The 15,700-nt window shown below is 41.7% G+C and overlaps 1 protein-coding gene across 1 annotated transcript in view; it reads left to right on the forward strand.

The window, feature by feature from the left end:
- scaper (S-phase cyclin A-associated protein in the ER) overlaps positions 1-15,700 on the forward strand; it is a 71,059-nt gene that overhangs the window by 7,831 nt on the left and 47,528 nt on the right. The window contains exons 2-13 of the mRNA XM_037683519.1: positions 4,104-4,221; positions 8,218-8,294; positions 8,744-8,941; positions 11,275-11,375; positions 11,770-11,886; positions 12,413-12,534; positions 12,646-12,932; positions 13,429-13,779; positions 14,624-14,791; positions 14,873-14,939; positions 15,026-15,143; positions 15,388-15,499. Of these exons, the coding sequence (XP_037539447.1) occupies positions 11,284-11,375; positions 11,770-11,886; positions 12,413-12,534; positions 12,646-12,932; positions 13,429-13,779; positions 14,624-14,791; positions 14,873-14,939; positions 15,026-15,143; positions 15,388-15,499 (1,434 nt within the window). The 5' untranslated portion in view covers positions 4,104-4,221; positions 8,218-8,294; positions 8,744-8,941; positions 11,275-11,283. The remainder of the gene's footprint in view (positions 1-4,103; positions 4,222-8,217; positions 8,295-8,743; positions 8,942-11,274; positions 11,376-11,769; positions 11,887-12,412; positions 12,535-12,645; positions 12,933-13,428; positions 13,780-14,623; positions 14,792-14,872; positions 14,940-15,025; positions 15,144-15,387; positions 15,500-15,700) is intronic.

Here is a 15,700-nt window from a genome sequence, read left to right on the forward strand (position 1 = left end):
ATATATATATATATATATATATATATATATATATATATATATATATTATATTATATATTACGAGAGTAGTATGGAAAATATCTTGTGCGTCGACTACATTGAGCTACATTGTCACTACATGTTACATTTTGTTTATCGGAAACCTAATCACAGAAGGGGCAAGTCGTTGTTTTCAACATTTTCACAAGCACAGGACTGGTGTACGCTTTTCAAAATAAAAAGTTGACCGTGTTTTATTTGCCCTGAATGACCGACATGTTGCTGTTCTCCCGCATGGTAAATATTAGGCTTATGCAAGACAGTTCAGTGAAATGTCTGCACAGACCAGTCCTTCCTCTAACAGTTCATATATCACAAGTAAATCGTCCACGTCCCGCTCAGAGGTGAGCTGTCAGACATGAATCCAGTCAAAAAGCATGTGTGAAAATGCTGAAAATTGTGTAAGACCCTTAAATTGGTATCCATTTGTTTAGAATATCATAATTAAAGAATCAGGTCAGATTATTTAAGTCAACAGGTGGTGACGGATAGATTTCTTCTTCATTGGCAAAATACCCAATTTAATTTTTGTTATATCTTCCAAATGCCAATAAATTTGTTCCTCTCTGTAGGTGAATCCTAAAAACTCTGATTGCAAACTTTTTTCCAGTGAGTGTGGGACTGTCTTGATATCTTGAATAACTTTTTTTTTTTTAAGTAATTTATAGGTAAATTACTCAAAATAATATCCATTGGCCAGTTTCTTAAGTTTTAACAAGGTTTATTAGCATGTGTTGTTGCTATATATTTTATAAAATTTGTTTCGTCTTAATTTATTTATAAAACTAGAGTGGAAGCTTTCATTATAAAGATAAAGCAACATTACATTTTAGCCAGATGTTAACATTTAGTAACTTGTTAAATCAGCAGACTTGTTGACAGCCCAGAAAGTTAATACTGTATAACTACTAAGTTTCTTCCCATGGGCTCACCACCTGTGGGAGGGGCCAAAGGGGTCGGGTGCAATGTTGGATGGGTGGTGGGTGAGGGCGGGGACCCTGGCGGTCTGATCCTTGGCTACAGAAGCTGGTTATTGGGACGTGGAATGTCACCTCACTGGTGGGGAAGGAGCCTGAGCTGGTGTGTGAGGTTGAGAGGTTCCGGCTAGAAATAGTCGGACTCAGCTCTACGCATGGCTCTGACTCTGGAACCAGTTTCCTTGAGAGGGGTTGGAGACACTTCCACTCTGGAGTGGCCCCTGGTGAGAGGCGCCGAGCAGGAGTGGGCATACTTATTACCCCCATCTTGGTGCCTGTGTGTTGGGCTTCACCCCAGTGAATGAGAGGGTGGCCTCCCTCCGCCTACGTGTGGGGGGACGGGTTCTGACTGTCGTTAATGCTTATGCACCAAACGGCAGTTCAGATTATCCACCCTTTCTGGAGTCCTTGGAGGGGGTACTGGAAATTACACCTTCTGTTCGCTTATCCTGATGCATGCTCAATAATCCAGGTAGAAAAATCTAAAAAAGTTAAACTGATCAGTCTTACATCGGGGAAACAAAACAGCCACTGGCCAAAAGGATGGCCCAGCACAGAAGATCAACATCATCAGGCCAGGACTCTGCGGTCTACACTCATCGCCAGGCCAGCGGTCACTCTTTCAGGGATGAAGATGTGCACATCCTGGATAGAGAGGAACGGTGGTTTGAGAGAGGAGTAAAGGAGGCCATCTTTGTGAAAAGAAACCGTCCATCATTAAACAGGGGTGGAGGCCTACGTGTTCAATTGTCCCCCTCTTACAATGCTGTGATTGCTAGTATCACTCAGCCCTCTGTGAATAGTAAACAGCCATCAGTGTGCTAATGATCCATTGTTATGCTGATGGTCCTTCTTGAGCATGTGATCAGCTGGTTTTGGTTGTCAGCAGCAAAACTGGTTGATCCACTCTGAGAAGGTGCTATTTAAGAGACTGAGCTGAAAACAGCACCTCAGACTGAGGAAGTCTCTCAGATGAGAGACGAAACGTTTCTACATTTTTTGTTGTTTTGCTTTTTTTTTTTTTTTGAATGTCCAGAGGACCAGATTTAACTTTTTTAGACTCCTGTTCTCTTGTTCTGCTAGGGGACTTCAGTGCTCACATGGGCAATGACAGTGAGACCTGGAGGGGTGTGGTTGGGAGGAATGGCCCCCCGATCTGAACCCGAATGGTGTTCTGTTGTTGGACTTCTGTGCTCGTCATGGATTGTCCATAACAAACACCATGTTCAAGCATAGGGGTGTCCATATGTGCTCTTGCGGTACACCACCAACACTGTTTATAGTGGGGGTGGTGTGCTGCTGACTTCAAATCGGGATGTCGTGGGTCGGTGGGCAGAATACTTTGAAGACCTCCTCAATCCCACCGGCACGTCTTCCACTGAGGAAGCGGAGCCTGGGGACTCTGGGTCAGGCCCTCCAATCTCTGGTGCTGAGGTCATGAGGTGGTTAAAAAGTTCCTCGGTGGCAGGGCCCCAGGGGTGGATGAGATTCACCCGGAGTTCCTTAAGGCTCTGGATGTTGTAGGGTTGTGTTTGCTTACGCGACTCTGCAATATTGCGTGGACATCGGGGGAAGTTCCCCTGGATTGGCAGACCGGGGTGGTGGTCCCCTTATTAAAAAAGGGGGACCGTAGAGTGTGTTCCAACTACAGGGTGATCACGCTCTTAAGCCTCCCTGGTAAGGTCTATTCGGGGGTTCTGGAGAGGAGGGTCCATCGGATAGTCAAACCGCTGATTCAGGAGGAGCAGTGCGGTTTTCGTCCTGGTCTTGGAAAACTGGACCAGCTCTACACACTCAGCAGGGTCCTGGAGGATGCGTGGGAGTTTGCCCAACTGGTCTACATGTGCTTTGTGGACTTGGAGAAGGCGTTAGACCGCGTCTCTCAGGGAACACTGTGGGGGGTACTCTAGGAGTATGGGGTACCGGGCCCTTTGATATGGGCTGTTAGGTCCCTGTATGACCAGTGTCAGAGCCTGGTCCGCATTGCCGGCAGATAGTCGGGCTTGTTCCCGGTGAGAGTTGGACTCCGCCAAGGTTGCCCATTGTCACCGATTCTGTTAATAACTTTTATGGACAGAATTTCTAGGCACAGCCAAGGTGTTGAGGGGATCCGTTTTGGTGGCCTTAGGATTGCGTCTCTGCTTTTTGCAGATGATGTGGTCCTGTTGGCTTCATCAGATCGTGATCTACAGCTTTCGCTGGAGCGGTTCACAGCCGAGTGCGACACCGCCGGGATGAAGATCAGTTCCTCCAAATCTGAGGCCATGGTCTTGAGCCGGAAAAGGGTAGAGTGCCCTCTCTGGGTCAGGGAGGAGGTCCTGCCCCAAGTGGAGGAGTTCAAGTATCTTAGGGTCTTGTTCACGAATGAGGGAAAAATGGAACGTGAGATCGATAGGCGGATAGGTGCAGCGTCTGCAGTGAATCGGGCGCTGTACAGGTCTGTCGTGGTGAAGAGAGAGCCGAGTCAAAAGGCGAAGCTCTCAATTTACCGATCGATCTATGTTCCTACCCTCATCTATGGTCATGAGCTTTGGGTTGTGACCAAAAGAACGAGATCTCTGATACAAGCGGCCGAAATGAGTTTTCTCCGCAGGGTGTTTGGGCTCTCCCTTAGAGATAGGGTGAGAAGCTCGATCATCCAGGAGAGACTCAGAGTAGAGCCGCTGCTTGTCCACGTCGAGAGGAGCCAGTTGAGGTGGCTTGGGCATCTGTTTAGGATGCCTCCTGGACGCCTCCCTGGTGAGGTGTTCTGGACACGTCCCACCGGGAGGAGACCCAGAGGAAAACCCAGGACACGCTGGAGGGACTATGTTTCTCGGCTGGCCTGGGAACGCCTTGGGATTCCCCCGGAAGAGCTGGACCAAGTGACTGGGGAGAGGGAAGTCTGGGCCTCCCTACTTAGGCTGCTACCCCTGCGACCCGACCCCGATAAGCGGAAGAAAATGGATGGATGGATACTAAGTTTCTTTCCGTTTTTGCTTTTTGTTTACTATTATTTAGTAAAATTTTCAAAACTTTACAATGTTTTTAAGAATGTATGTAATGGACTTGTTGGCAAATAAAACATATTTGTCTTCTGTCCTATAGGCCTCTTTTCAGCGCTCCAACAGTCATGACAAAGTGCGAAAAATAGTTGCTGAAGAGGGCCGTGCAGCTCGAAACCTTATTGCCTGGAGTGTCCCTCTTGAAAACAAAGAGGAGGAAGGTTAGTAGCTTCATGCAAAGACTCTTTCCATTCATGCTGTTACAGTATTGTTATGCTGCAGGTATCACTGTGCATATTTAATTTAGATGTGACATTGATGTCATTGACAGATATTTAGTTATTGTTAAAAGGTGTTCTTTCAAGAAAAAATGTAAAGTGCTAGTGGATACACAATTACAAACTGTGGAGCTGTTCTTTGAGCCAAGCGAAAAATATGAGGCTTAATCAGGACTTAAACATCAATATCACAGCAAAGACCATAAGTGTCTGTCACAACGAGTTTTGTTGAACACAGCAGGATTTTTTTTAATAGAAAATTGCTATTTATCAACAACATTTAAATACTATCAAACTGCTGTTTATTGACCAGACTAGCAAACTAAACAAGAAGAAGAAATGTGACTTTCCTTATTTGTGGGATCAATAATGTATACAAGATTTAATTGTCAAAATAGTTTTTCAAATTGTAGAGTAACTAGAGGTCACATATTACGAGAGACGACACCAGATTGAACATCAGTGACTCTGAACGGTATCTCAATGTTATGTGTAACTGGATTATATATTTTTGGAGAATATGTTACTAGAGAAAATGTTAATATCTGCCATAAACCTGCTTTGTGAATTTACAAGAAATAAACGGATCTGTTTGATGTCAAGGGCTCCACTTTTAATTTAGTGACACTTAATAGCTTGTCCTTAAGAAAGATTTATTTAGCAGTTTTTGGAATCTAATTTAGTCCACTCAAACTTGGATGTTTTGTTTTATTAGGCCCTGTAATTATTGTAATTTTTCAGTCATTAGGACAGAACTAAATGGCTTTCGTAAGCCATTGCTCATAATCACAGCGATTGTTTTTGAAAACTGCATCATATTATTAAGTGAGTCAGCTCATGCTAATCGTTATTTGCCTTTTAAAATAGTCATCATGTCTACTTAAAGATAGAAGTGCAACACAAAGAACATTACAGTTAAGTGTATAAAACAAATGGGTTCCTGAGATGGTAATTTTTTACTCAGTTCTATTCAGTTTATTTATATAACACCAACTTAGTCAGAAAAGAAGTCGTCTCAGGGCACTGAACAAAAACATTCACATACATTATAAAAGCCAATTATTAAAAGTTATCTAAGGAAACCAACAGATTGCATTAAATCTGCACTTGGTTGCAGTCTCCCATCCTGAGTAAGCACAAAGGCAACAGTGGAAAGTAAAAACTCCCTTTTAACAGGAATAAACCTCCAGCTGAACCAGGCTCAGGACAAGCATCCATCTGCATTGGCTGACTGAGTTTTGAGAGGACAGGATGGCGAAACACACAAACAGAATGCAGTGTTTCCTTTAGGTTACTTGCCTTGGGAGGCACTCGTCTCTTCATGGGTTTTTTGTCGACCTAGGTTTGTCCCACCCTGGGCCCTTGAGCAAGGTCCTTAGCCCCCATCATATGCTCCCCTGGGTGCCCTAGATGGCAGCTCTCTGCTCCACACAAAGGGCTGTGGTAGCTCAGAGATCTTTGATTGTGTCAGGAAGGGCATCCCGTGTAAAAACAATTGCCAAGTCTTGGTGCGAGTTTGTTTGCTGTGGAGTAACTGATAGAAGAAGATCTGGAGGCCAAATTAATGCCATCCAGAGCAAGTGAAAGACTGCAAAGTTTATTCAGAAGATGCTCGGGTCCCAAAACCGCAACCTCAGTTTTGTGACTTTTATGTCTTTAAGACATGCTTGTAATCTAAGTAATCGATTGTATTCATCAGTTTTCATGGATAAATACAGTGGTGGGCACAGTTTCCGCCAATCTAATAATAGCGGAACTACCGGTAACTTTCCGTTTAGCAGGTTAGCGTTTTTGCTAACTTTGAAAACCTTTAGGGAAATTATCTTCCACTAAAATGAAATCCAGTAAATCCAAGTCCACAATAAAAAAAAAATTAAAAAAATGGTTCTTGCACTAAAAGTGTATAGGACAATGGTGTTCTACATGGGGCGGAGCGATGCTATGCAGAGCTAAGCAAATCTAAGCGCTACCCCATGATGCCATCACTCTTGCTGTGCTTTTTTCCCCTCATACCTACTGCAAGCAGTCTCTGACTCATGGTGTCGGGTTACAGCCAATAACAGAGACTTTAACATAACAGGAATTCAAATAAATAATAAAATTTAACAGGAAAATAACATGAAAAAACAATTTTCACACTCAGAAACATTGTAAACTGTCAAAAACTTTGCACACATAATTTCTACCCAGCATGCTTTGCAACACATCTCTGGAAGTGACACTCACACATTTTGTACATCTGTACTTTAATACAAACAGATTTATTACTGAGAGCATATTGATGATGCACAGCAACCTTCTAGTTGGTTTAAAAAATAGCTGAACACAAAGAGGATCACTAAAGTGAGTTAATTAATTTATTGTAAATGACACGAGGGAGACATCCGACACACATTTAATGCATCACGCTGCTTTGGCACAGCAGAGTTCTGCTTCACCTCTTCGGTTCTAATGGATAGGAGGATTAATTTCTGAAAGCTCACCTCTGAACAGGACATGGACGCCTTTACATGTGATTTATGAAGAGGTTTGAGTTGTGTTCACTTACAACGTTGTCACATTAAAGACAGTGTCAGCAACAGCAGTGTATGATAACAGTTGTCACTTTACCGTTAGCTTCCGCTATTTTTAATTTATTTATCTGTTTAGCAGTTTAGTGTTCTCATTTTTTTAGTTGGTGAATTAGCGGTTAGTGAAGCTAACTTATTGGTTAGCTGTGCCCACCATTGGATAAATATTACAGAGTATCCATCCATCCATTATCTTTTACCCGCTTCTTCCATTTTGGGTCACGGGGGTCGCCGGTGCCCATGTCCAGCAATCACTGTGCGAGGGGCGGGGTACACCCTGGACAGCTCGCAAGTCCATCACAGGGCCACATAGAGACAAAGGAGACAAACAACCATTCACTCTCTCACTCACACCTAGGGACAATTTAGAGTTACCAATCAGCCTTACATGCATGTTTTTGGTCTGTGGGAGGAAACCGGAGTACCCGGAGAAAACCCACGCATGCGCCGAGAGAACATGCATACTCCACCCAGAAAGGCCCCTGGACCGGGGTTTGAACCAAGGACCTGCTTGCTGAGAGGCAGCAGCTCTACCAGTTGTGCCACCATGCTGCCCATTACGGAGGCATAAAAACAAACATAAACATCAGCCAAAAAATTAAAAATTATCCCATGCTATTTAATAACATTACCTAATGGAAGCATATATAAAGAAAAAAGTATTGCTCCAAGCATTGAACCCTGAAGAACTCCATGCCCAACTTTGGTGTATGACAAAGATTCATTATTTACATTTACAAACTGGACTCTTGTGAAATAAATATGATTTAAACCATTTTAGAGCTGTTCATGTAATCCCAATATCATACTCAAGCCTCTGTAGTAGAATATTGTGATCAAATGTATTAAATGCAGCACTGAGGCCTAACGGGACCAGTGTAAACACCTGTTCATTGTCTGAGTCCATGAGAATGTCAGTAACTTTCACCAGTGCTGTTTCTGTGCCATGATGAGCTCTAAACCCTGACTTTAACTCATCAGACAGATTATTTCTGTCCAGATGTTCACAACTGATTAGCAACAACTTTTCTCAAGAACTTTTGAGATGACTGTTAGATTAGATTAACAGGTCTGTCTTGTAAATGAGTCCTCGAGGCTCAATGGGAACTAACCTGTATAAATAAAGGTTGAATGAATTGGGTCTATAATTGGTCAATAATTGGCCAGAATTCCAGAGTTGAGATCAGATTTCTCAAGTAAAGGTTTAATTACAGCAACCTTAAAGCGCTGTGGTACGTAACCATGCATTAGAGATACATTCATTTTTGTGTTAATTTGTTTATTTAAAAAATTGTGACATTTAAATACATCTGGGTTATTCTTCTAAAATCAATAACGATTGTTTTCTTTCAACTTCTTTTCCACAAAGTGAAGTCCAAAGGCAACTCCAGTGGCAGCTCCAGGTCTCAGAGGACCCATTATGGACAACAGAAAAATAAAAAACAGGTTGGAAATTTTATAATTTTCCACTAGAGGGCTCTGTTCACCAAGGCTTTGCTTTTTGGCGCGTGCATGTGTTTCTCACATTTTAGAAGCACAGTGCAAGTTTATTATATGTAAATCTGTTCTTTTATATTATGTAAGTTGGTCTTTATGTCAGTAAAAGAGCTGAGAATATTGACTGGAGTGAATATTAGTGTGCAGATCTGCTCTTTTTTCCAAGTAAAGTTCTTGAAATAGAATTCCTGGGTCCAATTATAACATTTGTCATTTTACTCAAGCGATTACTATTGTTTTTGTATTTTATGTAATTATATGTACATGTTTATTGATCAGTTAACACATACAACTTGTCTTAGCCATCAGAATGTAATGTTAAATATGATATTGTTAGAGGTTTAGTGTGCAAACGTTTCAGTTTTTGTAATGTTTAATAAACAATATGTGCTTCATAGAATGCTGGCATTGAAAGTAAAGGCACATCTGGAACTTCACTGGACAAGGGGTCTGACAAGAGTCCCAGTAAAGTCAGGCAGCCACGGAAAGTGGACCTGCGAGCACGGTATTGGGCCTTCCTCTTTGAGAACCTGCGTCGGGCCGTGGACGAGATTTACGTCACGTGCGAATCTGATCAGAGCGTCTTAGAATGCAAGGTTAGTCTGTTCTGAAGAGCAAAAAGCAAAACCCCAGATAGACATCAAAATATAAGGTTATGGTCATTTGGTTCTTTGTATGTATGACCTGTGCAAACCTCTGTGGTTAAACTGGGTGTTATATGATTAATGAACACTAGAGGGGGCATTGAAATTACAGTACAATAAAATGTCACAGAAAAATGTCAGAGGGCATTTTGTGAAGGCTTATTGGTAAAACAGTTATCACAAGAGCTTCATCTTTGGGTTCGCTTGCTGTAATCTGTATTGTACCTACGTTGTGTGTGTGTGCGTTTGTCCTGTTCTGAATCAGGAGCTGGGCATTTTTTTGCTCAACACATTGCACATTAAATTAAAACCATGCTTAGAATAGAATAGAATAGAATAGAAACAGCCTTTATTGTCCCACGGATGGGAAATTCTAGTGAAAAAACACAATTTTTAAAAACAATTCTTCATTTTAAAGATGTGGGCTTTGTTTTCTTGAGACTGTACTTGTTGCACTAAGGCATTCTTACAGGACAGTACTTGTTCTGACTTTTATTGACTTCTGCCATGCCACGTTATGTTGAACGTGGTTCTGGTGATGGTCTGTGGTCAGCACTGTAGTCCAGTTCCCTGTGGTGGGACGCGTATGGTGTCAGTGCCACAGTGGGGGTCCTTGTAGTGTGATAAGCATGCTGTCAGTTGTCTTGTGTCAGAAAACAGGCTGCTAGGTGTACGTTTCACCCCCTCCCCCCCACTCCCATATACCACTGTATCTCTTGACACACTAATGCTGTCTAATGAACATGAAGCCGGGTGCTGCTCATAATCCTCTATCCCACCCAGCTTGGCCTTAATGGACGCTGATAAATGATGGAGTCATCTGGAAAGAAAGCAGAGTGCTTTGATTGCCCTCAGCCACAATCCCCCAGTGTAGCTGTGGGCAGTCTGTGTTGTATGCTGTCACACAAACGGCCCACCATTTTTCACCTAAACAACTTGAACATTATCATCATCAGGAAGTGATGCCAGATTATCTTTTGAAATTTACCGTTCCATATTTTGTGATTTCAAACAAGAACCTCAATGCTGACCTGTTACTTTATTCTCCTTCTCAAAGGGTAATTGTTCACTCAGCAGAATGGTTCATAGATTTTTATAAATATTGTCTTATGGTTTCTCAGCCGAAAGTAAATGGGAAAGGTTCTCAGAATTCCAATTTGCTCTGATGCTTTATATAATTCTAAAATAAATTGGGACAGATTATTGTAGCATGAAATAGTTTAAATGACAAATAACAGAAGAGTAAATTATTTACTAGAGGTCAATAACGCTCACCTCGCCTGAAAGTGACTTTGCTCTTCATTTTTGTTTCAGTGTATGGAGGAACACGGGTTTTAACAGGCCACCTTATTTAAAGGCTAGGCCTCTTGAAGGTTAAATATCCATCTGTCATTTCTCATGAAACGTTATATGTAGGTTATATTTGTCTAGATGTTTCTGTGAACATGCTGACAATTCCTTTGCTTTCGTTCACTGTTGGTTTACCTATTCAAGGAATTAGCTCTCTTGCTTCATTACAAAATGCCTTCATTACCAAATGAACACCGGCCCATAGCTGTGGACTCTGACAGCTGACCAGCCCTAATCAACAGACCTGCTGCTGAACACATCTTTCACTGGCTTTGACTTGTCTATTAACTAAAAGCACTGTGAAGCTTTACTTTCAATTACCACTCCCTTCATGCTCCCCATCAATCAGCTGTGTCTGTTTCCTTGGAGCTCTGGGGGAAGAAAAAGCTCCTCACAGACCACCACTTCTGCATAACCAATCCTGTCACTTTAGTCCAAGTGCACATAATAGACATTTGTTCTAAAGAATTGGGCTCCTCTGTTCTTCCTCAAAGCTCTCAGTGTGTGTAGTGTTTATCTTTACACAGCTTTTGCTTTCAAGATAAACTATTAATCTTTGTAAGATCCTTCTTGTCATTTTAAATTATTCAACAAAATGTGGGCTCTCAGGAAGCTTTTTTTTTTTTTTTTTTTTTTTTTTGAATCAAACTTTTTCCTTTTGGTGGTTAAAAAATGTGCCTTGAATTTTGTGATTATAGAATTATTTATTGCTCTCGTAAAAACAAGAAAAATCTAGATTGCTACTTGTTTCTTTTTTTGAAAAATACAATTAATAGAACAAAAAAAGTACAGACAGCCAGTTAGTTAGGGTTTTTTTAAATAAAGAAAATGAATCAAGATTTAGAAATAATTTTGCACTTTGTGCTATGTAGATAATTGTATTTTTAATCTTTGCTTAGTTTTTGTTGCAATAATAATTTACCTGTCGTACGTAGGAGGTGTTGATGATGCTGGACAACTATGTGAGGGACTTCAAAGCTCTCATTGACTGGATCCAGCTTCAAGAGAAGTTGGAGAAAACGGATGCCCAGAACAGGTGATCTTGTTTCTTCTCACCGTCTTGTGCTGTTTTAAATAGCTCCCTGTGGTGAAACTCGAAGTGCTGCTGGGGTCTGGACCCTGGCTTTGAGTCACAAACACAACTGATCAATAGGCTTGACTTTAATTCAGAGATCTGTGAGTTTATTGGGTTCTCTTTAACACAGTGACCACTGCAGCCGTAAATTGACTTTGAAATTTAATTCCTAGTACCACCTCTCAATGTGTTAATTTCAAATGTGCCTGTGAAACTTTAACATTTTACTTCATTCTAATCGTTTATTATTCGGCTGATTATACTAAATAAGTGAGTCAAGATTGTTCATGTTTAGCAACAATAATTTCTTTTTGTTTTAGTCTTACATTATCTATGGCATTTTCACTTTCTTCAGGCCGACTTCTTTAGCTTGGGAGGTGCGGAAGATGTCTCCAGGACGTCATGTCATGCCGAGCCCGACTGCAGACAGAATGGTAGCCCCCTCAGGCGCTCGACGTGCCCTCAACTTTGCGTAAGCTCTCTTGTTTTTGTATAAATAAATAAAACAATGCACACGTTGCATCATTTCAGTATCGACCACGCAATATTTTGTCACAGTGCTCTGTGGTGTTTAAAGGTTAGAAGGTGCAGACAATATCCAAGAAGATGGCCACCGTTTGCTGACGGTGAAGCATTTGTTAATGCAATTTGTTGAGTCGCTCACTTTTTGGCCGCAGAATCTGTGGAAGGTGTAGATGAAAGTGTCTGTTAAAGACTACTGAAGCATTGGTTCAATATGTGCACCAGTCTGTAATCTGATGCAGCAGGAAATGGATATTGATCATGACAGAGGCCTGTTGTACAATACATTTCCATGCTAAGAGTAGAGCCTGCTGGGAGTGGTAGACAGACTATCTTCAGCAGGCTGAAGTGTTTTCAGCGGTCAACACAGTAGTAGCTGCTCAGAAATGGGATTTAATAAGATTTAAAGTTCTGCCTGTTGGCAGGAAAGGCACCACAACCGTGCACTGATTGTTCTTTTGTGTGTTCTTGGCCAGTGGTCCTACATCAACGCTGGCTGCAGCTCGGCTCTCCCATACAGGTCTCAGCTGGGCAGACAGAGTAAAGTGCACTCAGGCCATACAAAGCCAACCAGCCACAACCCCAGCAGAGAAACCTGGTAAGAACTGACCCGTAAAACTCCCATTACACAATGTATTCTCAAAAAAAACAAAAAAAAACAAGTTATATCTCTTTCCGCCTGTTTATGGAGTCAACTTTGTGTTTCCAGGTAAAAAAGATTCAGAAGGCTGGGAAACTGTACAGCGAGGACGCACTGCTAAACCTCGCTCTGCAGCCATGGTGGCCAAGGTCAGTCCTGTCTTGGCTCACACCACCCCAAAACAGGACGGCGCCAAGGGTAACTGGTCACATCTACCCGCACAGAATCAGAAACGGCTCCGTCCTGAGTGTCCCCCAGATAAGGACGTGATCCAAACTAACTCTGGACAGCAAGTCACTGCAGAGCCTAACCCTCTTAAGGAGGTTGTACATCCAGATAATGGACAAATAATGGAGGTATTAATGTTGAACACTCTGTGACAGATTTCTGTTTGAGCATTTCCTGGATATCAATTATTCAACATGGAGCAGTGTAACACTAGATATTTTTTTCAGCCACATTTGTTTTTGTTTTGGACTTCATGATATTAATAGGCAGACTGTCCAGACAGGCATATCAACTTTGAAACGATTGATTGTTCTCTGACATTTCAGAGACATAATAAAGGTTCATTTTCATCGTCATGAAAATAATGGACAATAAATCAAGACCCACTTGGTGAAACTATTTCATACCTTTAGTTGATGTGAAAAAAAATTCATCTGCTCAGTTTAATTATAGCTAGATATTCAGAGCATGTTAATATCAGCTTCCCTGCATGACTTGTGTATTTATCTGGATGTTGATTGATTTTTAATTTGGATGTTTGTTTGTTTTTATTGTCACAAACTGCTTGAAATATGCATGTCTTTAATTCAGTTTGCACGTGTTTGTGTGTGACTGTCGGTGCAGCCCCCAGCAGAGCGTATACAAGACTCAGAGCAGTGTGTCGACGCACCTTGTGAAGACGTGCCTCCCTCCGTAACATCTCTTACCCCATCCCAGGCCCCAGAGAGCACCCAATCCAAAGCCACAGGCCCTTCATCAGACATTACCATATCAGTCCCAGTCACTTCTCAGGACATTACAGCATCTGTAGACCCACACCAGACGGGTGGGTTCAGTACTCTGATGGTCTTTGAGGACACTGGGGCTGAGGGGGGCGCATCACAGGGCATGGCAACATCTGCTGCAGGACAGGCCGAGACTCCCATGGCAGCGGTGAAACTGGAGAGTGTGCTGGACCCCACAGAGCTTTCCACTGTGAGTGCTGAGAGATGGAGGAGCAGAGGGAGGGGATGGCTGAAAGGGCAGGGGGATCCCCCAGGGTTCTTCGATGCCTAAACAAAGTCAATCTGAAGAAACCTTCAGACCAAATGTGCAGACAGGCCTGCATAGCTCTGTGTAATGTTGTTATAGCAGCATTCACTGTCAAGAATAGCTGTGACTTGATGGCCTTTGTACTCTAGCAAGTACTTCCAGTGTGGCCCAAAACTAAACAGTCAGTTTTGTTCAGTTCAAGAATTTTATAGAAAAAAAATGGTTGAACATATTTTCATACATCAAACTTGTTCTTAAAAGTACTTTTAACTTAAATATAATAAAACTAGTGGTAATTTTCACCAGTTTCGTCCTATTCATAGAATGTACCAGTAACTAAGATGTAGATTTGTTACTATTTAATTTACTCATACAAACCCTTAATAAATGGACATTTTCATCACATTGGTAGATTTAAAATACTTCCTGCTCTGGAGTTGTCTTTTGAGTATTTTTCATATTTTTGCAATATTATGAAAGTTAACATTTCCATTTATTTACACCTTTAAACTATTTTTAAAAAAAGTAGTTGCCTCCCTCCATCATCTCCTCATCTTCACTGTGATTGTGCCCCGCATGACGTTTGGGTGTTTCCTCACATGTGATAGTTGTGGTGGTTGTATAATATTTTTCTGAATCTTAAGCTCATACATCCACATATAAATTAAATATATGTTGGAACTTTCATATGCTTGTCACTCAGTACACTAGGTGTTGGTGTGAATAATATAACATGTATTAAGTGTACAATGTACTTGTTTATAATGAAACTGCTGCATGTGCTCAGCCTCAGTCCATGGCAGAGGTCCTTGCCAAGAAAGAGGAGCTGGCTGACCGGCTGGAGAAGGCAAATGAAGAGGCCATTGCCAGCGCCATTGCTGAAGAGGAGCAGCTGACGAGAGAGATTCAGGCTGAAAATAACGATCTAGAGACCGACAATGAAAATTACTTCTCTGTAAGAATAATCCTTCCTATTTCTTACTTGTTGATGTTTGGTGCTTTTGCCTTCTCAAAGCCTCATTTTAACTTACTACAGGCTAATATAAGTGGTGGAGGCTGTGGCATCAATATGGATTGGATTGATCTGTTGGCTGAATTTGATGGTATGGAAGTGATCGTCTAAAAATAAATTATGAAGTCTACAATTAATGTATAGTTTATGAATTTTGACTGGATGTATGCACTGCAGCTCGGGAATCATGGCGTCAAAGTACATCTTGGGGGGACATGGTAGAAGAAGAACCTTCTCGTCCTCCTGGGCATGGGATTCACATGCATGAGAAGTTGTCCTCACCATCACGCAAAAGGTAATTTGTCTCATTGTGCTGCTGTTTGTGTGGAGTTTTTTTTTTTATCTTACTTTTTAGATTCCCCAATTTAATAGTAGATCATTTGTAACTTCATAACTTTTGACGAGGCTTTTATCCAGAATAAGCGTAACTTTCTTAGTTTGATTAATTGTTCTTGTCCAGTCACCACCTAGAGTGTTAAAACAGACCTTAGTGCATGTTAGTCTATTTTTGAGGCATTTGCTTCCATATTTTTTGACAGAACCATTGCTGAGTCAAAGAAGAAACATGAGGAGAAACAACTCAAGGCTCAGCAGTTGAGGGACAAACTTCGTGAGGAAAAGACCTTCAAATTGCAGAAGCTCATGGAGAGGGTGAGCAAGTTGTTCTGACCTGACGGACAGCACCCTAAAGAAACTCCAGTCAAGCTAAGCTCAGCTTGGCTCACAGCGAGAGCATCTTTCAGCACACCGTTTGATAAAATAGCTAAATATTCTGAACCTTTCCAGTCCCATCCAGAGCAGCTGGCCACAAGCAGTCATGAGAGAGCCTCTTAGCCAAAGTCTACAGCCTTT

The sequence above is a fragment of the Nematolebias whitei genome, chromosome 10, assembly GCF_014905685.2.
Source record: "Nematolebias whitei isolate Nwh7 chromosome 10, NemWhi1, whole genome shotgun sequence".
In the NCBI taxonomy this organism is placed as follows: domain Eukaryota; kingdom Metazoa; phylum Chordata; class Actinopteri; order Cyprinodontiformes; family Rivulidae; genus Nematolebias; species Nematolebias whitei.